General features: G+C 43.1%; 2 protein-coding genes across 5 annotated transcripts; one reads left to right on the top strand and one right to left on the bottom strand.

Moving 5' to 3' along the window:
• Positions 1–61: 61 nt before the first annotated feature.
• Positions 62–18,954, top strand: LOC137426924 (uncharacterized). 4 transcript variants are annotated; one of them, XM_078778856.1, is made up of 2 exons: positions 62–455; positions 15,747–18,954. In XM_078778856.1, exon 2 carries the CDS (start codon positions 16,058–16,060, stop codon positions 17,009–17,011), a length of 954 nt encoding a protein of 317 aa, XP_078634982.1. In that variant the 5' UTR covers positions 62–455; positions 15,747–16,057; the 3' UTR covers positions 17,012–18,954. The 4 variants fall into 4 exon arrangements, with proteins under 4 accessions (XP_078634982.1, XP_078634983.1, XP_067972043.1 ...); XM_078778857.1 differs by lacking the exon at positions 15,747–18,954 and adding an exon at positions 1,236–2,601 and having other exon boundaries at positions 110–180; XM_068115942.2 differs by lacking the exon at positions 15,747–18,954 and adding an exon at positions 1,236–2,601 and having other exon boundaries at positions 119–455.
• Positions 8,437–27,699, bottom strand: LOC137426926 (cytochrome c oxidase subunit 7A2, mitochondrial-like). The gene is made up of 4 exons (XM_068115946.2): positions 27,540–27,699; positions 27,232–27,321; positions 9,593–9,677; positions 8,437–9,309 (listed from the first exon to the last, which is right to left on the bottom strand). The coding sequence occupies exons 1-4, from the start codon at positions 27,552–27,554 to the stop codon at positions 9,269–9,271; spliced, it is 231 nt and encodes a 76-aa protein (XP_067972047.2). The 5' UTR covers positions 27,555–27,699; the 3' UTR covers positions 8,437–9,268.
• Positions 27,700–27,998: the final 299 nt, after the last annotated feature.

Below are 27,998 nucleotides of genomic sequence, written 5' to 3'. Positions count from 1 at the left end.
TCTACACTTTGCTCCCAATTTAATTCATAAAATTAATCACGACTTTTCAGTCAAGGGCGCCGTCGTCCAATTGAAATGTAATATCCGGCAGGTTTGGCCAGCCAATCCCTGGTCTGGTAATCGTCAGTTGCGTCATCCTTTGTTTAAGATGGGTATTTAAGATGGGCCTACAGTGTATGGGTTTAGTCGGTACGTGACTATCAGCTGCTGAGTACCGCGGCGCTGTGGCACCACTACCTGTTCCGCCAGGGATCTCGGCTGTCTGCACAGCCCTCTATTACTATCGCTGCAGAGATCGTATTTGTTTTTCCAAGATGAACCGGAAATACTTATGACGTAGTTCAGATTTTCCCCTTTGACCTCGTCTTCCAACCTTTATTTTCCGACTTCGAGAAGTAGGTGAATTTATTGCCGCAAGTTTGGGTAGTCAAAACCATACACTGATTTTGACGAAGGTAAGTTTATATCGTTCTGAAACCAATTTATTTTGTTGGGTTATATATTAATCCACATCTAGTTTTAATATTTAGTTAATTTGAGCACCGAAACCTTGTTTTTGACCATAATAATAAAACGTGTCGTGGATGGAAATTCCAAAATATGTCGTCGCGGTGCATCGTGCGCTCGCAGCTCATGACATGCATGCAATCACACGTCTGTGTTGTTAATTAATTGAAGGCAAGTTTATATCGTTCTGAAACCAATTTAATGGATTAGTTAATATATTTATCCACACCTGGTTTTAATATTTAGTTAATTTGAGCACCGAAATCTTGTGTTTGACCATAATAAAAATCATAGTCGAAGCCAGAAGGGATGCTTCAGTTGGAATTCGCCGAGTTATGATAAGGCAGCTATCATCAATGAATGTTTATCATGTTAACATTGATAGCTCAGTGATAGTGATAGATTGTTGCCCTTGTAATTGTATGCTTTCAAATGCTTTTTATTTCATTGAGCTATGTCTAAAAACAAAGAAGTTACAACATGTAAATGTGCATTTCTCAAGAAAAAGTTGACAAAAGGTCACACATTTTTCCTTTGTTTCCATTTATTACAAAGGACCAAAATTGCGCGTAATTGGTAAATGTCAAAATGCTTTAACTCTCTTAATATTAGACCTAGGTCTGAGGCCAATGATCTGGGTATCATTTTAATGGTATTTTCATGCTCTTTCCAATGGTACCAGTGGCAAAGGAGTTCCTCGTTTTTGAAAATTTTTGTCACGTACCTAGGTTTAGAGACAGTCGGAGTCATTGAAAAGATGGTTCAACTTACGACTGAACAGCGGACCTTCGTGGTTACAACCTTTCACCAAACTGGAAGTTTGCAGCGAACTCGTGATGCGTTCAGGGAACGTTTCCCAGAACGGGAGCCTCCAGCAGCCAAAACCATCTGGGCGAATGTTAGAAAATACCAAGAGCATGGCACGAGCGTCAACCGCAACAAGGAGAATTCTGGTAGGAGGCGCACTGGGCGATCGGAAATAAACATTGCAGCAGTAAAGCAGCAACTTTTGGAGCATCCTCGGGATACCAGCGCAAGACGAAATGGGACGGGATTGCCTTCGGCAACATTCAACCGAATCACAAGACTGGACCTCCACCAACATCCATATCGGATTCACATCCGGCATCAACTTTCGCCAAGGCATTTTGCCAGGAGGCTGGTGCTTGCCAAATGGTTGATAGCACGTTGCGAAGCAGATGTCAATTTCCTGCGGTATCTCGTTATCGGTGACGAAGCCGATTTCGCCATTGACGGCAAGGTCAAAACCCATAATGTTCTTGAACATGCACCGACAGGACAATCCCCGGAATTTAATTTTGACACCAACATGAATCGACAAAAGTGGACTGTTTGGTTGGGACTTTGTGGAAGTGGTCAGGTGATCGGACCATTTTTCTTTCAAAGGAATGTCAATGGTAACAGGTATCTGCAGATGATCAATGATGACGTTTTACCACAGCTGGAGGAGAACTTTGAGCGACAGGTTGGTGGTGTCTTCAAATATCTCTGGTGGGCCCAAGACGGCGCCCCAGCACATCGTCTTACCGCTGTCCGAGATCGACTGAGGGAACTCTTTGGAGACCGAGTCATCGCCCTCAACCATGCAGTGGAATGGCCGCCAAGATCACCTGACCTCACACCATGTGGTTATTTCCTTTGGGGACATTTAAAGAACAAGGTGTTCGTAACTCCTCCCCGTGATCTTGACGAACTGCAGGGCCGTATTCGACATGAAGTGGATGCTTTGCGCAATGACCCGGCTCTGGTGAGACTGGCAGTTCAGGGCATGCTCCGCCGCTGTGAGCTTTGTGTTGAAAGGGGAGGTGGACATGTTGAAGGTGAGGGTGCATAAAGGCCAATCATTCCTGAGAAAAGTTCACATCTGACGGTCATTTTGCACCAATTATCCTGACTTGCATCGATTAGCCAAACTTGTAAAAATGCGATTTGAACTTGTCATTTTCAATGAACATGTACTCGGTCATGTGTGACAGCAATGATGCATGGAAAGTATTAATGGAAAGCAGTGGATCTCCTCTTAATTAGTAAACCACATGTAAATTGTCAAAATAAATAACCTTTGCATATTAACCCCTTGAATTTGGATTACCTTTTTTTTTTGATACGCACTGTATATATATATTATATATACACATACATACATACATACAAACATACACACACATTTGGGAGAAGTTTTCAGGAGCAGCACCTGGTTTTGGGAGTTTCAATTGCACACCAATTGTCATAGTTACGGGAAGTATAGCTTGGAGGTATGCACACTTGTCTTTGCACCATCTTGCCTGCCATTTTCAACACGCTTTCATCTCAACCAGCCTAGACTGTAATCCTGGTGTTTGGCAGGCTGGGTGACACGTAGGGCTGTGTGTGGTCCGTCAGAATGCCATGAAGCTGTTTGTCAACAATGCTCATTGGTGAACTTTAAATGTATTGGTGTCTATTTTGAAGAGTAGGCAAGTCGTCACTGGCGTGCTGAACAAATTGCTGCATTTGTAGTTTGATGTCAGGCCTGGCCAGCCTGTTGTATGAAGAATTAAATCAAAACTTTCCCTGGCACAACTACATTAGATGGGAACAGTTAGGACTGCTAAAGATTTAGTTAGGAGGCTTTCACAAAGTATGATGCACTATTCTGGATTTGGCCTTTCCAGGAATCGCAGGTTAAAATCCCAAATACTGCTAAGTCTATCTATTGTCTACTCATGTCCTTGTAATGAATACAAAAATTACACCAAGATCCCCTATTCTTGTCCTGCGTATGATTTGTGCCTATGTTCCTTTGATCAATGTAATACTAATGCAAGTGTATAGCTGTGCATGTTTAAATGTGAAAACAAACAGCTTTATATCTACTGCACTATTTATATTTGTGCAGTATTTATTTATTTATTTTTTGCTGGACTTGGTGGTAAATGTAATTCTGAGGCAGAAATTGCAGTTTAAAGTACCGGTCGGTACCTTGCATGATGCTGAATGCTTCTCGGATTAGGTGCAAAGGAAGGTGTTCTCAGCCGAAATAGGTGTGTTAACAACAGCACTGATTTGCAAGACATCCTGCTTGAGCAGAGCGAGAACAAGCCAGATATTTGAATCTAGATGGAGGGAATATGCATGTATTTGACGAGGATTAGATTAAAATACAGTCGACTGGTATGCTGTTGATCCAGTGTCCCCAAAGATTAGAGCAAATATGGAGATGTGATGTTCATTTCAAAACATCTCCCACATTGTGTTATCCATCAGGCACTCCGAATGATGGCTACCACACCCTCAAGGAAAGCCACATTTTCTGGATGAAACCATCGCGTGTATCACATTTTGATGAAATAATATTCTTATATAGATATCTACTGCTATTGAACAGCCCACCTTCCGCTCACTCACAAAACGAGGAATAGGTGTTTACCACTTTTTTTTTTTAAATCAAACACTACATGTATGTGTACATATGATGGCATAAAAAATGCTGAGTTTCCAGGAACTCGAAAATCTTGCCAACCTGGTTTTTTTTTTTTTTGAGGTTTTTTTTTTTTTTATGTCCTGTCGTGATTTTGTTAGTTTTTGGAATCGGTTTTTTTTTTGTATACAAAATCGAGGCTCGCGAAAGATAACATTTTTCACACAAAAAGTCAAACCGACACATAAAACAAAAAATAAGGGGAGCATAAGACAAGATGGGGAGAGAGGGGGAAGGACACAAACACAGGGACATCAGGAGAAATGTCGGAGGGGGAGGGCTAGGAGAGAGGTATCAAACAAATGAACACTGCAAGGACTTCCAGGAAAGAAGTTGGAATTTCAAAAAAAAAAAAAAAAAAAAAGTATCTGGGGTGAGTTAGCGGGGGTAGAAGAGATCAAGGTTTTGGATGGGGGAAGACAAGAGATGGTGGTGAACAGCTGTTTTAAAGACCTGGAGGGAGGAGTGGGATTGAAGGGAGTGGGGGAGTTTGTTCCAGAGGCGGGAGAAAAGGGGAATGAAAGAGTGAAGGTGAGCAGAGAGCCTAGATTTTGGCAGTTTAACCACAAGAGGGTTGCAGGCAGATCTTGTGCGACCTGAAGGAATATTGGGGGGGACAGAGCACAGAGAGAGCTGGGGGAGCAAGGCCGGAGAGGAGTCGGTAGAAGACAAAGACCACCAACCTGCCTGCGGTGAGTGAGTGAACGGCCCTCTGAGGTAACTTCATCGCAGGATATTCCAAAGATTCTGAAAGCTTTGGCCTCAACAGCGTGAAGCCGAGCTAGGTGTGAGGCAGGAGCACCGGCCCAGACGGGGGAACAGTATTCCATTGAGCTGCGGATGAAAGCCTTGTATGTGGTGAGGAGCTCAGGTGTGCCAAGGAAGGACTTCGCACGACTGAGGATGCCGAGTCTGCGACTGGCTTTGGAGGCCAGCTTGGAAATGTGGTTTTCCCAAGAAAGATCATGGCAGATAGTGAGACCCAAAAGCTTGAGCGACAGAACTTCTTGGAGAGGATTGTTGAGAAAGTAGGTGGGAGGGTTTTCCAGTCGGTCCTTTCGGAGAGACATTGTAAGAGTGTGAGATTTGTCAGGATTGAAAGACATGTTCCACTTGTTTGACCAGTCTGATTTTGTCCAGGTCTGCAGAGAGTGAGGAGGCTGCAGACTGCCGATCTGAGGGATGAGGAATGGAACGGCAGATAGTGGAATCAGCAAAGAGATAGAGGATTTTCCAGAGAGTCGGAGAGATCATTGATGAAGACCAGAAATAGCACAGGGCCCAGAACACTACCTTGAGGAACTCCAGCCAGCACAGGAAGGGGAGATGAGAGAAATCCATTCAGGGCCACACGTTGCCTATGACCAGAGAGGAAATCCGCAAGCCATGAGTGAAGATTTCCATGGATACCATAGGAGGAGAGTTTGGTGAGCAGAGCTGGTTGCCAGACCGTATCGAAGGCACGTGATATGTCAAGTGAGACCGCTCTGATTTCCTGTTTGGCATTGAGGACCTCCATCCATTTATTTTTTTTGTATACTGAATCGAGGCTCGTGAAAGAACTAACATTTATTTCACAAACAAATCAACCAGACAAACAAGATATATAAAAAGAGGGAGTGGAAGACAAGATGGGGAGAGAAGGGGAAGCACACAAACATAACATTTGAGGGCAGGGAGATGTGTGGGAGGGAGAGGGCTTGGGGGGAGGAGGCATGGGAAGGGGGGGGGGGGGGGGAGAAGTATAAAACACAAGGACACCAAGGACTTCCAGGACAGAAGTTGGTATTTCAAAAAAGTGGATTTGGGGTGAAATTAGTGGGGTAGAAAAGATCAAGGTTTTGGATGGGGGAAGATAAGAGATGGTGGTGAACAGCTGTTTTAAAGACCTGGAGGGTGGAGTGGAATTGAAGAGAGTGAGGGAGTTTGTTCCAGAGGTGGGAGAAAAGAGGAATGAAGGAGTGAAGGTGAGCAGAGAGTCTTGATTTTGGCAGTTTTAACCATAAGAGGTTTGCAGGCAGATCTTGTGCGACCTGTAGATCCATTGCTGAGACAGCAGAAGCAACATATCCAGAGTAGAATGACCTGGTCTGAATCCAAATTGATGATCAGAGATCAAGCCATTGGAGAAGAGAATGGATGGATCCCATGACTTTGCTGATAATTGGAAGCAGGCTGATTGGTCTGTAGTTGCAAGGATCTGTTTTTGCACCTTTTTTGTGTAAAGCGGTAATGTTTGCTGATTTCCAAGATGCTGGCAGATGACCTTGAGCAAAAGAGAGGGTGAAAAGAACAGAGAGAGGGTGAGATAGAGCGGCAGAGCAGGATTTTAGGACCCGTGGGCTGATGCCGTCTGGTCCAGTTGCAGAATCAGAGTCGAGGTTTGATAAAAACTTCTCCACCTTGTCAGGAGAGAAGGACACAGAGTCCAGGAGCAGTTGGGTTCGACTGGGAAAGGTGGGAACAGAGAGAGATGGGTTTGGGACACAATATTTTGAGGCAAACACAGAGTTGAGGCATTCGGCTTTGTCACGTGTGGTGTCAACTGTGTAGCCATTTGAGGTAAGGGAGGGGATGGAGGGGGAACAAACACCAGAAACGGATTTGACCAGACGCCACCAGGATTTGGAGGAAGGACACAGGTTTGAGAGTTCAATCTTGAGTGTGGAGAGATCGTGCTTCCTGGCACTCCTGAGGATAGACACACACTTGTTTCGAGCTTGGTGGAAGGAACTGAGATTGCCTTCAGTTGGATTTGCCTTCCAAGAGGCAAAGGCAAGTTGTTTCAGGGCAACTGCCTCATCACAAGATTCAGTGTACCATGGACGGGAGGAAGGGTAAGACAACTGAAGACGAGATGGGATAAATCTGTGCATGAGAGAGAGCAGTTTGCTTTGGAAGAATTGATGTCAGAGGCAGTAGAGATGGGAGCCCAGTCCAGATGATTGCTGGCTGCTTGCAGACCGTGCCAGTCGGCCTGAGTGAAATGCCAGACTCGTCGGCGCTGAGGAGGCTCTCTGTGAATGGCCAGAGAGATGTACACTTTAACAAGCACATGATCAGAAGAACCGATTGGAGCAGAAGAAGAGCAGCAGACATTTGCAGGGAAGTTAGTCATAACCAAGTCCAGAAGAGAAGATACTCCATTGACTGAGATCCGGGTCGGGAAATTGACAGATTGTGTCAGTCCCAATGAGTCACAGAAGTCCTTTGCTGAGATGCCATGGCTGGTGAGAGATGAACCCACACCCAGCCAGCTGGCATGATGACAGCTGAAGTCGCCACATATGAGGAAAAGAGAGTTTGGATGAGTTGATAGAAGTTGGTCCATGTTGTCCGACAGCGAAATGTAAATGGAGTCATCACTGTTTGGAGGACGGTACAGAACACATATGAACAAAATGTGGGAGCGGAGAGGAAGCCGTAGCCAGAGGTACTCCTGGGGGTGGGGTGGAGAGAGGGCAGTGCAGGGAGAGTGAGGAAGAGTTTTTGATAAAGATAGCCACCCCACCACCAGGACGAGGCTCAGGTCTATCGTACCGGAGGAGGGAGTATCCAGAAAGAGATATTAAGGAATCAGAGACATCTTGAAGGAGGAAAGTTTCTGTTAAGCAGATCAAGTCTGGATTGTCAGAAGCAACCTGAATGGAGAGATCAATCAGGTTTGAGCGAAGGCCCCAGATGTTTGAGATCCATACCGTTAATGAGGAGAGAGGGGGAGCATCGGGTGCAGGACAGGGGAGGGGAGGGGGAGGGTCAGATGAAGGGTGAGGGGGAGGTAGGAAGAGCAGTTGATATTGTGTCAGAGATTACAGAAGAGTTACAAGAAAGGGAAGGATGAGGAGGACGAAAGGATTGATGGTGATGGGATGAGGCACAGTGAGGGGTTGTTTGAGGGGGGGCAGAGGAAAGTAGAAGGTTGGGGGAGGTGGAGGTATGAGATAGAAGGGAGACGAAGTGGGGAGGAGGCAGCTTTGAGAAGGAGGTGGGAAGAGGGAGAATTTGTGAGGGATGGTTGGGGGGGAGATTTGAAGGGGAGGGGTTGGGGGAGAGTTTTGAATGGGAGGGGCAAGGGGGGAGTTTAGGAGGGGAGGTGCAAGGGGGGAGTTTAGGAGGGGAGGGGCAAGGGGGGAGATTTGGAGGGGAGGGGCAAGGGGGGAGATTTGGAGGGGAGGGGCAAGGGGGAGATTTGGAGGGGATGGGCAAGGGGGGAGATTTGGAGGGGAGGGGCAAGGAGGGAGTTTAGAAAGTGGATGATTAATGAAAGATGAACATTTATAACAAATTGGGTTTGTTGTGATTTTCAAGTTAGCGATCCGTTTAAGAATGATGGAGGAGGGGTGGAATGAATGAGAATTTAGAGCATGGAGTGATTTGGAATCATAAGAGATTGAATATTTTTTTGAAATGAAATGAGTTGAAGAGGAAATTGAAAGGAGCCTTTTAAATAGGAAGAAAAACAGCGTGTTGTAATATACGACTGAATAAAACATTCCAGGTGAAAGTTTAAACATATTTAAACAGAACCGTGAAGAACAATCTTATATTCACAAAAATACCAATGGGGAGAGGGAGCCTCGAGGGACGACCACGAGTCACTTGAACAGGGCAAAAGGTGGAAGGCAAGGGGAAAATGGGAGCGGGGCGAGACAGCGCACGTGGGCAGAGGCAAAAGCACACGATGGCCGACTTTAATAAAGGCCTCTCTCTCTCTCAACAATACTCCACACATCCACCAAACCATTCCCATTTCCACCCTTTCCAGCCTTCGTTGCTGCTCTACGTTCATTACCCATGTCTCGCTCCCATAAATCGTAACACTTCTCACACATGCAGCATACACCTTTCCCTTCAGCTTCAACGACACCCCTCCTCGTCAGCACGCCACTCAGTTCCCGAAACTTCTTCCATGCACATCTCACTCCAGCAACCGTTGCTGAGTCTGATCCACCTTCTCCATTCAGCATGTCTCCTGGGTAGCAAAATGTTTTCACACCTTCCAGCTTCACGCCATCTCCAAGATCCAACTCAACATTTCCTCCATCTGTGCACACCTTACACTTGAATGTAGCTGCCACACTGATTAATGACCCTATCAGACCACTAGACATTTTTGATGAACCCACTGAGTGCACATTGCACATCGAATGGAGTTCACTCCGGAATCTGGGTTGAATAGCCACGGCCATTGGGTGTGTTAAAGGATCATCCACAAAGGAGATCAGAGACGACCCAGGAGGTATTGAGATGACAGTTCATTTTGAATAAACTTGTTTGACGTCACAACAACTGGTAAATGGCGTAAAAGACCCAGCCCACACCTGGAAAAGAACAAATAAATGGAGAATAAAAAAATTAGTAAGTTTGAGCAATACTGCAAACTTAATGGGTAAACCTATTAAATAATTAAATCTTAAAAGTACAGAACATATAATGAAAGTACATCACGGGTTTAAAAACCCATTGCATTGCTGCCATATAGTCGCGAGGATCAATCAATCATTCCTCCAGTGGAGTGATCAGCATGGACGTTATCTTCAAGCGAATCAATTTATGGCTACAGGGTCGTGAAAGATGGGGTTCATTAAACTTCCCAACACTTACCCAGTGCAGAGATACTCATCGTGGTGCCGTAGAGCAGGACGTCCTTTGGACCACCTTTGAGATGTACAGGGACATCATTATCTTTCTGCACACATGAATGTATCGATCAAACAGATATCAATACAACAATGGTCACACTATGAAGAACCAGTTCAGCACCACAACAACAACTCGGGGTCAAATTGGTCAGAACCGAGAGATCCCAATGTCTTATACGATACAAGCAGCTACGTGTAAATGGAGTATAATTTGTTTTTAAGAGTTCAGGCTTTCATTTCTAATTTCCACCCTTCAAAAGGGGTTCAATCACGGTGGGCGAGCACCATACCGTGGGCCAGCACAATACCCAAGAGGTTTGCGCCATCTAGCCCGGGTTCAATCCCAGTTAAGCTGCAAATGGTCACCCTGGTGTTTCGCAGGCCGGGAGAAGCATGAGTGCACACCGTCCCACATATGGATGTTAAGCCGGAGGATGTGTCGGCAAATGATAGTGATTGGTGGACATCAAAGATCCCTCTCTGTCTGTCATCAGTAAGCAAGTTATCGCCGGCACCCTGAATCAATTACAAGTGCCTGCCACAGTCGACAGACAGGCCTGATGAGCCAGTTCCAGAAAGACTTGTGTCAGTATCATTCCTCCTGGCCAACCCAAAAACGTGGGAACATTTAGGGTGTTCAAGAAGAAGAGGCGGTGGTTTTCTCTGCCCGAAACTTCACTTGTGTGAATGAATTAATGAATTAATGATCGTTTTAAGGCCATTTTCCCCGCTAAAGCGGGGGTTAGCCTTGCGGGCCCCGTGACAATCATGGTTCCCTGTTGGAGGCAATGTTTTTATGGCTGGATGCCGTTCCTGGCGCCAACCCTTAGTCGCCTCTTACGATGCGCAGGGATACGGTGTACCTATTCTAAACCGGGGTACACACCGGGATCATTCATCCCAGCAAGCTGGTACTCAATTTGCCGACCTCAGAAGGATGACAGGCTGAGTCAACCCCCCTGGTGTTAGTTTAGCAATCGACCGGGATTCGAACCCAGGATCCTAGGATCCAAAGCCGGCACCCTAACCGCTAAGCCAACATTTGATAAATTATTTATTTTGCCCTTTTAAAGGGATTTGAGTGGGGTGTTTAACCCTGATTACTCCCCCACCCCCACCCCTGCTTAAACATAGCCCCCCCCCCTTCCAAATTTCCAGTTTTCCCTCCCGAGTTTCCTTCCCCCCTCTCCACTGTTGCATCCTGTGTTCAGTGTACTAATACTAGCTGTTCCATGAGCCTCGACTATGTATCCAAAACATTTTTTTTTTAACCTAATACACGTCTCAATCCACTTAATCACGAGTATCGATTCTACATATTGCCTCGTGTCACGTTTGCATGATATATCAGGGCAGCCCATGAAGTGTTAGGTTAAACCAAAACGATGCAATTTGGTGCTGAATTTACAGGAATAAATCCCTTGCATCTCTTTCCACACCTGCATTATTACTTCTCTCTGAGCTATTTGCTTTGCATCAACCATTTTGTCTTGCTGGCAACAACTTTGTCATTTTGGTCTACAGTTGTTGAGCGAACGCAGGAATGAGCTTCTCTTGCGTTTTGGACTTGGTCTTTTAAAATGTGATCGTCACCGTGACATTCTCCGACCCGACAATCTGTGTCTCGATATAATATGCAACTCAGGAATGCTCAACATCTTGACCTACCTCGGTGTAAGACTCAGATACAAGAATTCAACAATTCCTTTTTTGATTGAAATGCTTAATTCTGTTATGTAGATGAATAAAATCAATTACACGCATTATATGTTTGTTGATCTTCTTAAGTTTTCTGCTATTTTAAGTTATTTTGTTGGTGGAATTTGTTATATTTTTTATTGTTGTTTGATTATGTATGTTTGTTCATTCCTTTTACTTGTTTTGATATTTTGATTCATGTAATTTTATATGATTCTTATTATATACATTTGTAAGTTTTATGAAATACTTTTATTATTGTGAACTTATAGACCGTGGGCCAAGCCTCCAAAATCGTCTAGTTTTTGACTTTCGTGACCCACCTCTGGTATCTACCTGAAATTTTGCAAAGATTTAGATTTTAAAAATCACTTTAAAAAAATTCACAACTCGTCAGTGCAAAATGTTGTACATTAATTCGTTATGCTAATTAGCAAAATCTATAGCGCCATCATGTGTCCATTATTATATAGCTGTGTACAACTGAATGGGAATTCTAAATATAAAGTATGTAGTCTATGTCGAGATGGGGAAACTGTCCAGGAGTTTGGGTGATTGAGGTCCTACACCCCCTCACACACACCTACACACACACAGTATACACACCTACACACCTACACACCTACACACACACACACACACACACACACACACACACACACACACACACACACACACGAAATGATACAAATTTTTTTTTACCAGAAGATAGCCATTCTAATTTTAATACCAAACTTAGTGATATATTGGTTCACGAGTTATCAAACAGTGACCACTATATTCGGCATGGGTCTGTGTGTCTGTCCACAGCATAACTACCCGATGATATCATCCGATCTTGATGAAACTTGGGTGGGAGGTTGATATGATCTAGTTGTGTCCTGCCAAGAGTGGGCGTATTGCGCCTATTGTGGGCGGAGCCACGCCCGAAAAAGATGTCTTTTTAGGGGGAAATCGAGTTCAAGCGACATCTTCTCTGAGGGAGTTGGTGGAATCTGACAGGGTTTCGGTATTTGGTTAGGCCAATGTCATGTGTCGAGCCCCACGGAGCTCGATTTTTCATTTTCGCCCCAAGGTCACGAAATTTAGAAAAGTCGATTTTTGATGGTTTTATTACATTGTTCGCTTTGTGATAGGGTGAAATGTCATACATGATCTTATATTATCACATACATAATGAAATACAAGTTTTCCAACAAATTTCAGAATCTTCGACCTTTCACCTCTGAAGGTGACAAAGGTCAAAGTTTCAAAGTTGTCAGAATCGAACCGAATTTTCGGTATTGTGCAGCTAACTAACCTCATAACTGATTATACATTATTTTCTATCTCATTTCAAGGTCAGTAACCTTCGTTTTGACATTTCCGGGCCTGGCCTGTCCGGGCCTGTTTCGGTTATAGTCCGTCCTTTGTTATTGAATACCGCTCGCTCATGAACCATCGTCGTCTACTGAATTGTCTTATTTAAAATTATTAAATAATGGAATCACTCTGCTGTGCGTATTGACGACATGCATGAAGCAAAACCCCAAAGAACCAACATCAGAATCTTCGCCTTCCATAGCTGCATCTGACGTGTAAGTCGCCATGACAGCTGTGCCAGCACTGTATGTACAGTCTGAAACGAAGCGCGCGATTGGTTGATTAGCGCTCACGGCCACTCGTGGCCGATGTTACATGTGCTATGATTGGACAATATTTATTAAAAAGATAGTCAACATTTTGGGTGTTTTTTTCCACATTTTGAAAATAAGTGCAAGTTTTGTGCTTGATGAGTTTCAGATATTAATTCTAATATTTTTACACAATATATTATAAATGCAGGTAGATATGCGAGGGGGGTCACGAAAGTAAACAAAACAGGGGCTCGGCCCACGGTCTATTAACAAATTTCAGTCTTTGAACTGCCTTGTCCAGTGTTTAATTATTTTTTAATAAACCGAAATGAATGAATGAATATATGCTGATGAGAACAAGTCTGAAGGATGGAGTGCAAGACTGGCATTGAAGCATTATTTTACATACTCTTACTCCCACTGTTACATTTGGTTGGTAGCTCCTTGTACTACCTGCCGGATTTATCCACTGTGCCTGCTCATCTCTCCATATCTTCCAATAAAAATCTTATTAGGGGCCAGAGATTTAGAACGAGAAGCTATGGTTATCAGTCCGTGTCTGAGTGAGTGAATTCACGTGTCTACTGTAATCTGCATTTCCCACTGAGGTTCTGCATTATGAAATGGTCGGTCTAATTTATTAATTATTAATACGTATGCCATTATAGCAGAAATTGACCAATCACCCTCTCCCACAAATCCTTTAGGTACTGGATCAAACTTTCCCACGTTGCAAAGGATAACTCCCCCACCCTTCATTTAAGGAAAATACATTCTTGCTTTAAAATTACACACATGTTTAGAAGAAACTATCTTTATTCCCATGGTAAAAAATATCACGACAGAAAAATAAAAATAGAAGCCTTTTATTTTTGTGCTGGTTGAAACAGCAAAATTGAGGCAGCATTGTAATTTTCCTGTAGGTTTGGATTAATTTGAAGCAACTTTTGGTGAATGTTATTTGTGATTCAGGGTGGAACAGACAGATGGCATCAGCCTTACATTAATATATATATATATATATATATATATATATATATATATATATATATATATATATATATATATATATATATATATATATATATATATATATATATCTATAATGCCAGTAATCTCTGTGTGTCTGTCTGTGACCGCTGTTTCTCGACAACCACGGGTCCGATATACTTGAAACTTGCCAGGTATATTGCTGGGGACCCGAGGATGTGCCTTTTCAAGGTTTCATATTAATCGGACAAGTAGTTAGCGAGCTATGTCCAAAAAACGATTCAACCAATCAGAGAGCAGCGAGCTATCACGTGTGCCGAACGTGGCGAACAGACTCTGCCTCGGACGGCACATTTGAGAGCGTATTCATTTATTTCACGTTGGCAAACTATGTTGGCGTTAAACTATGTTTTAAAACTAATTAAAACTAATTTGCGATTCTTTCGCTTTCCTGCGCGTTTGTGCACGCTATGGCGATTTCTTTACCAAACTCCGCAAGCCGTTCGCTTTGGACCAAACCATTTCATGTAAATAGAGGGGGGGGGGATTGTCACCGTACTCGCAAGCCGTTCGCTTTGGACCAAACCATTTCATGTAAATAGAGGGGGGGGATTGTCACCGTACTCGCAAGCCGTTCGCTTTGGACCAAACCATTTCATGTAAATAGAGGGGGGGGGATATAATTTTAGATATATATATAGTACGGGCATGCCCTAGTATGGACAATTCCATGAAGGGGACATGGCATCAAAATTTAGAATTGTAATTTTGGGGTAGAAACTGGATTTATATGATAGCATATACACCAAAGTTCATGGAAAAGGTGTTTAGGATGTCCTCTCAAATGATGAAATATGTTTTTTTTAATCAATTTTGTGCTGTTGATGTGTTAACATGAAATTGTGTACTAAAAAATTAAACAAATTTAAATCTTCCTTTAGTGATGAAGAAATTAGTATTTCAAGTAAACCTGAACATAATTATTTACAGTTGTGGGTTATTTACAAGCTGCAATAGTAAAACAAAAAATAATTATGGACTTAGTCCACAGATTTTAAAGGCTCTGACTCCTATCAACTCAATGTAACATAACTAACCAAAACATCTAATTGTTTTTCTGTGAAGAAAAACCAAAGTCCTCAAATGTTGATATCTTCAAATTTCCTCCTATGCACAATTACTAATTTAAAAAAGGAGGTAAGATTCCTGAACATTGTAACATATTGAATCCACAACGTCAAAATCTGTAACGTAACTAACCATGTAACGTAACTAACCACACTAACGTAACTAACCAACATTAAGTGATTGCAAATGCTCTTGAGTTGATATATGACAAATATTGGGTGAATGGAGTGATGTTGAAACACAAGAGGGCATTGTGGCACACCTAATTACCCATAATGCATCTGAAAGCACAATCTTCACCTCTTGCATGGCTGCACATGTGCAACATCCATGAGGTGTGTTAAATCCATCAGCATCAACAAATGTTTCATCCAATTTTCAGCCGGCAACCAAAGTTGAGTACCGGTAACTCCTTACATGTTTTATCTTCCTGATAATTGAGTTTTTCACAAAATGAAATATGATATTAAATGAAAAGTGACCTAGATGTATTACTAGCATTAACTGCACTGTAAATAGTCAATGATTAAAACCACCCATATATGGGGTGACGGGCACATGCTATGTTGAGAAATAATTAGTTGAAAACATTGAGTGTATGAGTGTTTTATTTTTTTCACTTGTACCTACATTTGAATTTGTTCAAACTCATATTTCCAATCTTATTCCTTGTTCTCTCCACAGACAATGCCTTTGACAAACAAAGAAAAACAGAAACGGTTTGTAGAGGCAGAAGGCAATGGCGAGGTATGAAGATTACAAGAAGAAAAATGCATCTGCTGTCATGAAATGTCGTGATAAGAAAAAGCATCAAGAGAGCTTGATGCCAAAACAGGAGAAGAATAAACTAGATAAACAGCGGAGAGAAGCTACTCGAAAGTGAGTGTCTAAGCACCGTCAGCTAAAGAGAGAAAAAAGCTGCTTCTTCGAAGGAAGATCTGCCTTTCCGTAGTGCTCAGGCATTTGCAAAAGCCACAGCAAGGGCCTGTCGTGTGATGAGATCAGCACTTCCTGATACACCAAGACGCCGGAAAGTCATTTGTCGCAAGTTGTATGACAATGAAATAAGAGGAACACCTTCAACACCACCTAAGCCTGCAGAGACTGCCAGTGTCAATCCTCGAGCCCTCTGTACAGACACTGCAAGAATTGTCCAAGATTTCTATGAGAGGGATGACATAAGTCGCCAGGCCCCGGGGCGAAAAGACGTAGTCACAATTCGGGAAAAAGAAGGTAAAAGAAAAATGCAAGCTCGGCACCTAACTTCGTCTATAAAGGAGACATATGCTCTCTTTCGTGAGGAATATCCCAATGTACAAGTTGGCAAGTCAAAGTTTGCTGAACTCCGTCCAAGTCATGTTCTCCTCAGCTCCAAACTTCCACACAATATGTGCCTGTGTAAGCACCATGAAAACGCAATCTATGCCATCAATGCACTCCACAAGGCTGATGCAGAATTTCCATCATATTCACACAGTCTCCCAGCTACCTTTCTTTGTCAGCAGCCGTCAAGGAGATGTTGGATGAATGAGTGCCCAGATTGCAAGGATGCTGCTGGATTCAAGAAGGCCTACAGCTTTGAAGACTCCTTGCATGATCCATGTACCTGGCTTATCTGGAAAACAGATGCGGATGGGAGGATGATGAAGGTAGAGGAAGATGGAACAGTGGGAGATCTGGTGCAGCACATATGCAAAATCCTTCCTCAATTCCTCGTACACTGTCTGGTGAAGCGAGAGCAGGCAGCAGCTTACAGTGCCGAGCGTGAGAGAGCTGGTTCAGAATCCAATGATGGCAAGACAGCATTGCTGCAAGTGGATTTTTCTGAAAATTACACTTGGACAAGATCCAGAGTGCCCACTGGAACCAGCGACAAGTCAGCCTCTTTACAGCAACAATGTGGCACTCAGGATCTCTGCACTCTCGTGTCATTGCTTCCGATGACCTGACACACTGTAAGGACACCATCGTTGCCTACATGGACATGCTGCTAGAAGAACTACCAAAGAGTGTGATGTCCCTTTCTGTATGGTCTGATGGACCAGCTTCTCAGTTTAAGAATCAATTCATTGCATCTAGCATTGCAGTTCTTGAAGAGAAACAAGATCAAAATTCACTGGAATTTCTTCTGCACTTCCCATGGAAAGGGTCCAGTGGATGGCGTTGGTGCTTCTGTCAAGCGACACGTTTTTAACAAAGTACTTTCCAGGCAATGCCTTGTCAAAAATGCAGAGAGCTTTGTAGCTGCTGGGAGTGGGATGAGCAGTGTGGTTGTCAATGAAATGAAGTCAAGTGAGATTGCAGAGAGGAATGCAGCTCTGAAAATAAGTGATACATTCACCCAGGCAAGAGTTATCAGTGGAATTGCGAAGATGCATTTCTTGAAGGTTGTTAACAACATTGTGGCACACATCCTGACAAAGGATAACAGCAACTGCATTGTGGATGATGATGCACCATCTACCAGCTACCCACATGATCCTTACAATGATGAATCCATTGGTGCAGGAGACTGGTACATTGTAGAATATGACGGGCAAAGATTTCCCGGGGAAGTGGTTGCTGTTGGAGGAGGAGAATACCAGGTTTCTGTGATGGAGCATGCTGGAAACTTTTGGAAATGGCCAACCCAAAATGATGTCATCTTCTACATGAAGGACAAAATGATTACCAAGTTGGATGTGCCTGAAGTCACCAACAATCGGGGACACTTCAAATTCTCAATCCAAATCTAAGAAACAAGCATAATCATGTTTGTGTTCAGGGCATACATGCATTCATGAAGGCTACTTTGTGTGCATTGCGATTCTCTTAAATTTATAGGAAAAAGCTATTCACCATAATTTTCTCTTTGTTTTTCTGGAGAGCTTTAATCATAGTTACATACTTGTGTGATTATGTTCAACAAGTTTTAAAGTGTAAAGTGTTTGTGCAGAAGAACCATTATACTTACACATGTATTCAAATTGGACCAAGATGGTGTAGTAGATTATATCAAGATCGAGATGATGTTTGTAGAAAAAGTAATTGTGTATTATTTCTTTTTCAATCATTGTGTGTTCATCATTATTACAATATTTGTACTATCATTCATTTTTATTCAAAACCAGTAGATGCCAACACAAACAGGTACATGTATTTTTCCACTGTTGCTTGAAGGATATAACATTACGTCAGCAGTGAATGAAACTGATTACATACATTTAGCTTCGTATTTTTTGCAGCTATTCTCATGAAACGTGACTGTGAAATAAAGATTTTAATTATGTTATAAAAATATGGTACATTTCCCGCTGTTCAACTTTTCAAGAAACCTACAATTTTGCCTACATGTAGGTCATGTTTTTCAGATGATTAGTTAACTTGAATACAAACAACAGCATTTACAGTACATGTATACAGTTCATCTCCTTGACAGGTAACATTAGTGTTTTAGTTAATGTTCATTAAAGTAAGCTGTTTAAAATAGTGTTGGTGTTGTAGGTAGTACTTATAGAACCTCTTTAGCAATGTTTTAGTGCAGATTTCATATATTGGATACTGTAATTACTCTTTCATTATTCAGAAAACATATTACTTCTACATTTACTTCAAAATGTGAATAAAGTGGGATTTTTCACAACTAATCCCAAGGTTCCCAAACTGTAACGTAACTAACCGTAACGTAACTAACCATGATTTTTTGGGCCATACTTAAAACTAAACGGAATAAATGTAATAAATCATATGTCAAAACATGTTCCAGGATGCCAGAAATACCATAAATATTAAATTTTGTCTGAGGCTTATTCCATTTGAGCAATCTCTTTTGCCAAAAACTTACGTTTTTTCGCCATGTCCTTTTCGTGTAACGTAACTAACCGAAATTAAAGCTTCAATTTCAACACCCAAATGATGTGTCAAAATGTTTTGATTATTATGGTGTAATAGGTCTAGGTACAATGTACAAACAATACCAAAATGAACAAGTCAGTCATAAACATTTTCTTCCAGTGGCCAAAATGAGAGTGCAGCGAAGCTAAAAGTGTAACGAAACTAACCGTGGAATTGCCCATATATATATATATATATATATATATACAGTAATAACCCAGCCTACGTCATTAATTGGTTCCACAAGCCGTGACGTAACTCGGTTTTTGACGTAAATCGGGCGTAATGTCTTAAAAATGCCTTAAAATGAAGACAAACACCGTAATTCGTAAAACTAGAGTAAATAACTGGAGGAGGCTGCGGCTTCGCCCTGAATCTTTGCCACTCCCCGTCGGAAGTCCCTCCGTTGTTTTCTATCAGTCAGGTCTTCTCCTCGAACAGGGTGACCGGCACGGACGTGTCGACTGTGTGCTGGCTTGTGTGCCGAGTGGCTCTGCGGCCCACTTCACCACGGCGTGCTTTACCCAACGTGTCCGAGCAGTTTCACCGGTGGTCGTGTCGTGTCGTCTGTGACGAACGAACGAGCTCAGGGTTCCGTCCCGGGGATCGACGCTCGCCTCCGAGTCGGGCGTGCCCCGTCTTTCCTCGAGCGGCCGAAGTTGCTTGCTTCTTTATTTTTGGACGATGCGATATACGCAGAAACGACGACGTACAGGCAGGCATTTGCAAATCCATGCACATGTGCACATGCACACGTCGATCGGTTCTTTACAAGGATATGCATCAACAACAACTTGCTACTCCCTGCACCACAGATGTCAATTTCCAAACAATTTACCTACTCCCTCTACCTAACTTTAAACTACCCTCCCCGGGTATTCGTGAAGGGGTCCATCCTCCCCCATCCACTCCTTCGCACCATGCACTCCACACCACTCAATCCACACACCATTTATTCCCACACACCAAGTATTCTCTCCATTTATCCACTTGCACCCCATGCAAGTCAATCACTCAACACCATTACACATGTCCTCAAAACACTTTCTCCGGTCATCCCAGACCATTGCCTCATTTCACCAAGTTCATTCCAAAGATACTCATTCAATTCCTCATTTGCACCTAAAGCTCATCCTCATACTCACACGATACACCAAGATACACCAAGAGCGGCTTCAGCTTGAAGTCGCCGGTGCAATTACCCCCAAGCATGAGCGTTAGCCGCTCCTTCGCGACTTTGTAGCCTGGCATGGTCTTCTCCTCCTTCGAGATAAAGGAGATGATGATGTAGGAGTGACGTAAAGTCGCACATAATGACGTTCGCTGAACTGAAATTTACTCTAGAAGAGTGGCGTAAAGTCAGATTTGACGTAGGTCGAAATGGCGTAAAACGGGGTTTGACATACATATTGTTACGGTCCGCGGTTAAGGATGTTATGTTTGTCGAGCGGATGGCACCGCGACCTAACAGTTTCCCCGATTCACCCGAACGTTGGCCGTATCGCGCCACAGATATTCAATATGGAAAACTCTAAAGCGACCGAATGTAAAGAGGAAGAAGAAGACGTACAGAAGAGTAACGGGATTTATTATTTACACACACAAGCAAAAGGAGCAGTCACGGTTATGTACAGGGAACATTGAAAAAGCAGGTGACAGTGAAAATTACTAGCTTATCCTATGCAGTCTTAATTTATTCCCAGGGACAAAACAAACAGAACAAACTCACGTACACGAATGGGGAAATTGCAGGCAGGATTGGCTGGAAGGAGGTGTGTGGCTGGAGCTTGATCCCGCACGGGACGTCGGGTTGGACCTCGACGGCCGCTGATGCCACCGATCCTGTCGTGTGTGCGGGATCACGGGTCGGAGCTGCTTGGTGGAGCCGACGCGCTGGTGGGGGGTCTGGCGTGACGGGTTCTCTCCTCTCTCTTTCTTGGTCCAACCACTCTCTCTCTCTCTTGGTCCAACTCTTCCTCTTGGTTCAATCACTCCTCACCACCGACAACTCAACGCAACCAATGACCACTCAACGCAACCACTGACCACCACTGACGACCAACCCAGCTCTTTCCCAAAACCACACAACTCAGCTCTGCTCTTGTCACCTCCTCGCAACTTCTTGCGCGCGCGCCTTTATAGCGCCTCCGGCGATTAAGCCGCTGGCTTTTCGGACACGCCCATCGATGTGCTCACCTCGGCCCTGGTTGGTCGCGCGACCCTCTGGCTCCGCCCTTGATGACGACGGGCGGGCACGCCTTTCTTCCCCAACCCGAGCACATGTTCAATGGCGGCTTTGGGGGCGAAAACGACCCACAGCTGTAACAAACTGGCTTGGCCATGACGAAAGGGGAAATGGAGGTTTTGGGAATGGGAATGAAGGGAATCTATCTATTTCACTTGGTGCAATGGAGTGTCATTTTAATGGAAGACAAGGCCTTACCCTAAAACACATAATAAGGATATAAACTACTGAACAGGGATATTATAGTGTCATTCAATGTATGCTTTATGGAATTAACTACCGGGACGCCCTTTTGACCTTTATACACACTGGAGCAAGGAGGGCTCAGAATAAAGCAATAATAATAATACACACAATAAAAAAACACAATCCTCATTTCCACAACAATATATATATACATACATATACGTACACACAAATATTGGGACCCTTGCACTTTTTCCAAAGAACTCACAATTTTCTCTAAAAATAAGTTGAAATTGACAAAAGTATTTGGTCTCCACAATTGTTTATTTCACTGTTAATATTACAGAACCTTTGTTTTTGATTCAGAACTTAATATATCCTTTTAAATCAGAAAAGAAAAAGAAATGGCATTGACAATTATTGACACCCGAGACTTAATATTTTGTAGCACGGCCTTTGGACAAAATAACTGCAGTCAAGTGCTTCCTATAGCCATGAATGAGCTTCCTACACCTCTCTGCTGGCAGGTTCACCCACTCTTCTTGTGCAAACTGCTCCAGTTCTCCCAGATTTGAAGGATGCCTTCTCCCAACTGCTGTTTTCAGATCTCCCCACAGATGTTCAATGGAATTTAGATCAGGACTCATTGCTGGCCACTTCAGAACAGTCCAGCGTTTTGTCTTGAACCATTCCTGGGTGCTTTTTGTAGTGCGTTTGGGGTCATTGTCCTGCTGCAAGACCCATGACCTTTGCCCTTTGACGGAGACAGCTTTCTTGCAATGGGTTGAACATTGTGCTCCAAAATGCCTTGGTAATCTCCTGATTTCATGATGCCATGCAGACATTCAAGGCACCCAGAGGCAGCACAGCAACCCCAAAACATCACCACCTCCTCCATGTTTGACTGTAGGGAAGGTGTTCTTTTCTTTGAAGGCTTCATTTTGTTTTCTGTGAACATAGAGATGATGTGCTTTACCAAAAAGGTCCAATTTGGTCTCATCTGTCCACAGGACATTCTCCCAGAAGGATTTTGGCTTGTCCAGGTGTGTTTTGGCAAACTCCAAGTCAGGCTTTCTTATGTCTCTCTCTCAGCAGCAGTGGAGTCCTCGTGGGTCTCCTTTCAGAGTTGTGACGGATGCTTGGAGTTAAAACTGTCGTACATTGTGTCTGAAACTTATCTTGAATCTGTTTGTCAGTTGATCGAGGTGCTTTCTCCACCATTCGAACAATCCTTCGCTGCAATCTTCGATCAAGTTTTCTCTGGCAGCCACGTCCAGGGATGTTGGCTCCAGTGCCATGGGCCTTAAACTTCCTGATAACATTGCGTATGGTGGATACAGGAACATCAAGGTCTCTGGAGATGGACTTGTAGCTTTGAGATTGTCCATTCTTGGCTACAATCTTGTGTCTGACCTCCTCAGATAATTCTCTGGTTTTCTCTTTTCTCCATGCTCATTGCAGTACACAGTGACACAAAACAGCAGAATGACTCCTTTTCTCTATTCAAACTGTTGAATGAGTGATTTTTATATTGCAAGCACCTGCAACTCACTACAGGTGAGTTCAATTTCAAAGTAAAGGAGAATCACCTGCTTGAAATCTAATTATTTCAAACAACTTCTAAAAGGAACCAATAATATTATCCGGGCCATTTTATGATTTCTGTGTGGAATAAGCTAAGATTTCGTATTTTTTCAGCTTTTTTGTTTGTTCCACTGCAAACCAAAGAAATACGTGTGGATACCAAAATATTAATTAATTTCAACAATTTTCTGGCAGAAATGGTGCATTCGTTGAAAAAAGTGCAAGGGTGCCAATATTTTTGGCCATGACTGCACATACTATAGTTTTGCAAAATTGCCAATAGTCAGTCAACATCAAAAACTGACCCCTTCAAATCCAACTAAATAGGTCAGGTTGATGGCAAGAACTTTTAATCCAACGAGCAAATTTTACTCCAAAGGTAAGATGGCATCATCATCCAGTTCCATCAAGTAGTTTCCGACTTCTGGTGACATTCATGATCAGATTTCTCCAAACATCCTGATGCTGCACCGCTTCCCAAAGCTCGGGAAGAAACGGCTTAGTTGCAGCCTTTACCCCATCCATCCAGCATATGCAAGGTCTGCCTCTTCCTCTTCTTCCCTCACCCATACCCAGCATGGTTGATTTCTCCAGACTTTTGTTTTCTGTATGCATGATGTGTCCAAAGTACGACAGTTTGTTTTAGCATCACCGCTTATACAGGTCCAATGTGGTCTAATCTCTTCAATCACAGGTTTGTTTGTTCTTGTAATCCATGGAATTTTTATTATCAGTCTCCAACACCACATTCCAAATCTGTCAATCTTCCTTTCTTTTTCAATGACCCTGATTCACAACCACAGCTAAGATCTCAAACACCAAATGGGAAATGTAACAAGACAATACTCAGTATGAAAATCCTTAATGAGCATTAAAAGTCCCAACTCGAATGACACTCAGTAGAGAGCATACCTCCACCAGGCTGCCGTCAATAACTCACCTATTCTTCGTGAAAGACCCATGTTCCTCTGGTTTAATGTCCCTCTGGTAGATAGTATGTACGTTGATGTGTCACCTGTATATGAAACAACAGGGTGACAGTTTATAGCTGGGTCAAGATAGAACCCAGGTAGACAGCTCAATGCCTGGCGTTCGCTTTATGTTTCAGGTGGATAACTTAAGATCTTCGGATTCTGAGTTTGAGCCCCTGTCTGCCGTTAAAATAACATAAGGTGGGTCGACTCAGCCTGTCATCCTTCTGAGGTCAGTAAAATGAGTACCAGATTGCTGGGAACGAGCCATTAAAGCATCCTGCACCAGCGTGGCGACCCCTCCAGGATTGGGTGCCCTAGCTAGCCAATGGAAAACAGCCTCGGTCGTCTTCATCATTGAGACAGCTCAGAGGAAAGAGCAAATTTATAACACCAAATGTAGAAGTTTCTAAGGTAGAAAAACATTTACTTCGAGCGTAACATAATGCACTGGGTTGTGATTCAAGCAAACTTTTTCATTTCATTTACATGAAATGATCAGATGTTCATCAAATATGGAACTCGGCTTGTTCTTGTCACCTACCCAACTCATCCACCTAGTTTTGTCATAATCTGTGCATAACGTTTTGAAATATCATGCTCTATGTCGTTTTTGGCAATATCTCTCAATGGTGAAGAATCACTTAAAAAAAAAAAAAAAATTCTCCTCTCCGGATTCGGATCTGCACCAAAATTTAATCAATTTGTCCTCGTCACACACCCAACCTGTCCACCAAGTTTCATCCGAATCCGTCCATGACTTTTTGAGATATCGTGCTATACTGCATATCATTTGTGCTATACTGCATATCATACCCTGGTGTTGGGCTAGCGGCTAGGGTGCCGGCTTCGGATCGTAGGATCCTGGGTACGAATCCCGGTCGATCGCTGAATTAACGCTAGGGGGGTTGACTCAGCCTGTCATCCTTCCGAGGTCGGCAAATTGAGTACCAGTTCACTGGTAATTACCTGGTTGTCGTTAAAGGCAGCAAAAAGGGTTGGCGTCAGGAAGGGCATCCGGCCGTAAAACATTGCTTCAAAAAGGGGACCGAAAAACAACAACAACCACGGTTCCCGAAAAAGGCCAACCCCCGCGAAAATGGCCTCTAAAGGTGTTTTTTTTTTGTTTTTTTTACTGCATATCATTTGTGGCCCTATCACTCAATGGTGAAGACCCACTAAAAATTACAATATCCAGATCCAGATCTTCACCAAAATCGAATCATTCCGTCCTTGTCACACACCCAACCTCTCCACCAAAGGACATCCGAATCCATGCACAACTTTTTGAGATATCTTGTTCACAAATAGACATGGGTAAAAACATAACCTTTGTCCACCTTTGGTTATGGAGGTAATAAAATGGTCCTTTTCAAGACGACGCAAAATACTACAGGTTAAAAAAAGGTTATTTTTAAGGTTCACTGGGAGACATTGTGCACAAAAATACTCTATTTTAACCCTCACCTTCCCACTTCTTCCCCATTTCTGCTGAAATGGTACAAGTAATAACCAGACCGAGGATCCAATAATGCAGAGCCTCTCCAGAGTATAATGAACTATCCATATGAACCCGTTTATATGTAACATGTAGACATTTTCAACAGAATGGATCGCGACAGAACGAGCGGTCACAGCCTGAGAGTAAAGAAGAGCAAGAATGGTAGTAAAGTAACGGTCTTTCACCCAGAGTAGTTATTATCTCCGCCACCAACGGTGGATGGAGGTTATGTTTTCACCCCTGTCTGCCTGTCCGTTTGTGAACAAGATATCTGAAAAAAGTTGTGGACGGATTCGGACGAAATTTGGCAGAGAGGTAGCGTATATGACAAGGACGAAATTATTAGATTTTGTTGAAGATCCGGATTCGGATACTAGATTTTTTTAAAGTGATTCTTCACCATTGGGAGATAAGATAGGGACAAAAACGATACATAGCAGGATATCTCAAAAAGTTGTGGATGGATTTGGATGGAATTTTGTGGACAGGTTGTGTGTCTGACAAGGACAAATATATTAGATTTTGGTGAAGATTCGGATCGGGCTAGTATAATTTTTTTAAGTAATTGGAGCCTGATGTTGGCTTAGTGGTTAGGGCACATGCTTGGGATGCTGGGATCTTGAGTTTGAATCCCGGTCGATCACTGAATTAATGCGAGGGGGGTTGACTCAGCCTGTCATCCTTCTGAGGTCGGCAAATTGAGTACCAGCTTGCTGGGATGAATGATCCCGGTGTGTACCCCGATTTAGAATAGGTACCGGTACACGGTATCCCTGCGCATTTTAAGAGGCGACTTAGGGTTGGCGTCAGGAAGGGCATCCGGCCATAAAAACATTGCCTCAAAACAGGGAACCATGATTGTCATGTGGCCCGCAAGGCTAACCCCCATTCTAGCGGGGAAAAGTGGCCTTAAAACGATCATTCATTCATTCTTCACCACTGGGAGATCAGGCCAAAAATGATGTATAGCAGGATATCTCAAAAAGTTGTGGACGAATGATTTTGATTAAAGGTGATTGTTTTGCGATTTTCTAGTCTACTCTGGGATACAAAACGTAAACTGCCCACCTGGCAGAGGCATGCTCCCGACTGAGTGCCGTTCTAGTTAATGAGTGAATGGGCTTCCTGAAAGGTCGTGACAGCAGAAACAGCAGATAATATGGGATCTGATCATGGGATTGTTGAATGGACACACTATATAAGATCTGATCATGGGATCATCAAACATACACACTGCTCTATAGGGGATTGATCGTGGGATCGCTGAACGTACACACACTATATGGGATCTAATTGTGGGAATGCTGAACGTACACAAGATGGGATCTGATCGTGGGATAACATCACTGAACATCCACTCAGGAATTGGGCTGTATCCAGGTTTTAACCAGAAAGTAAGCATTGGGGATATAGGGATAATTTGGGCATTGGCAGGAATGGTTGGTAGGAAGCTTAGTTAGAGAGGTGATTTACATGATTGCGATGTCTGTGAGAGGGTCTCAGCCAAAAGGTGAAAGTGCTGTCAACGTTCATCCCTTATCCTACACCTGTACACCCCACCCCAAGCTTTTTTTTTCTTTTCTTTAATCAATATATAATTATATATCCATATCACCATGATGTCATTATTTTACACACCATTATTTTGCACACCTTTTTTTTGCACACCATTTTTAACACATCTTTTACACACCATCCTGCACCTGAAAACATCTTTTACATTCAATCTCCTTTCCTCCACAACCCTTTCCTCGACAAGAGTGCGAAGACACCTGGCAGCGAAAACAGGTAAGACGGGCCCGGGCTCACCTGGAAGAGCGTTTGCAATTTAGGAACTTTGTTCCTCAACGCCCTCCGTTGTGTGGTGCAGATACCACGGTGAGTAACTCGGCCCAGCATCTGATCAAATGGAAACAAGCACAATCCATCGCTACACGTGACGATCCAATCTCAAAGCAATACAGTACGAGTACAGATTCAACTCCTCTTGTATGATGACCTGGGGATCACCTTCACCCAGTTTAAAACACACACCTTACACCTCATACTTACTAGGAGTACTCGACATTGTAAGAAAATACGTCGTTACTCTGTTAGGTTAAGGAGGGATATCTTACCATTAGAGCCCTCATGATCCCGCTAAACAGAGCTGCGACTTCCTGAAAGAGTTAACCGATAGAGGATATCAAGGACAAGCAAGGCCGACCCGGAAATTACGAATTTGATTCTTTTTCTTGCTATTTAAATATAATGGCGTCTTCAGAACCGCGCGGCTCTAGATACGCCACATTCTAAATAACAATTTGTCAATAGGTAGGAAGCCAACCTCGGAAAACTTGGTTACTCCACACTTTGCTCCCAATTTATTTCACAAAATGAATCACGACTTTTCAGTCAAGGGTACCGTCGTCCAATTGAATGTAATATCCGGCAGGTTTGGCCAGCCAATCCCTGGGACTCGTCTGATACTGCTGGAGTTAGTCACGCTCTTGATGCCACAATTAGCAATGAAAAAGTGTTATAAATTATCAGATTTCTTCCATGGTAGCATGACGTCATATCCTATATTTGACGTC

Source organism: Myxine glutinosa, chromosome 5 (genome assembly GCF_964187855.1).
Source record: "Myxine glutinosa chromosome 5, kmMyxGlut1.1, whole genome shotgun sequence".
Lineage (NCBI taxonomy): Eukaryota > Metazoa > Chordata > Myxini > Myxiniformes > Myxinidae > Myxine > Myxine glutinosa.
Note: the sequence above shows the minus strand (reverse complement) of the source record. Positions and strands in the feature narration are given on the sequence as shown.

What these genes read in the sequence shown, in the direction of transcription:
- LOC137426926 (XM_068115946.2), bottom strand. An exon ending in AATTGCAAACGCTCTTCCAG is followed by an intron (nt 9,678 to 27,231) that starts GTGAGCCCGGGC and finishes TCATGTGTGCAG; the next exon opens with AAAGATAATGATGTCCCTGT. An exon ending in GATGAGTATCTCTGCACTGG is followed by an intron (nt 9,310 to 9,592) that starts GTAAGTGTTGGG and finishes GTTCTTTTCCAG; the next exon opens with GTGTGGGCTGGGTCTTTTAC.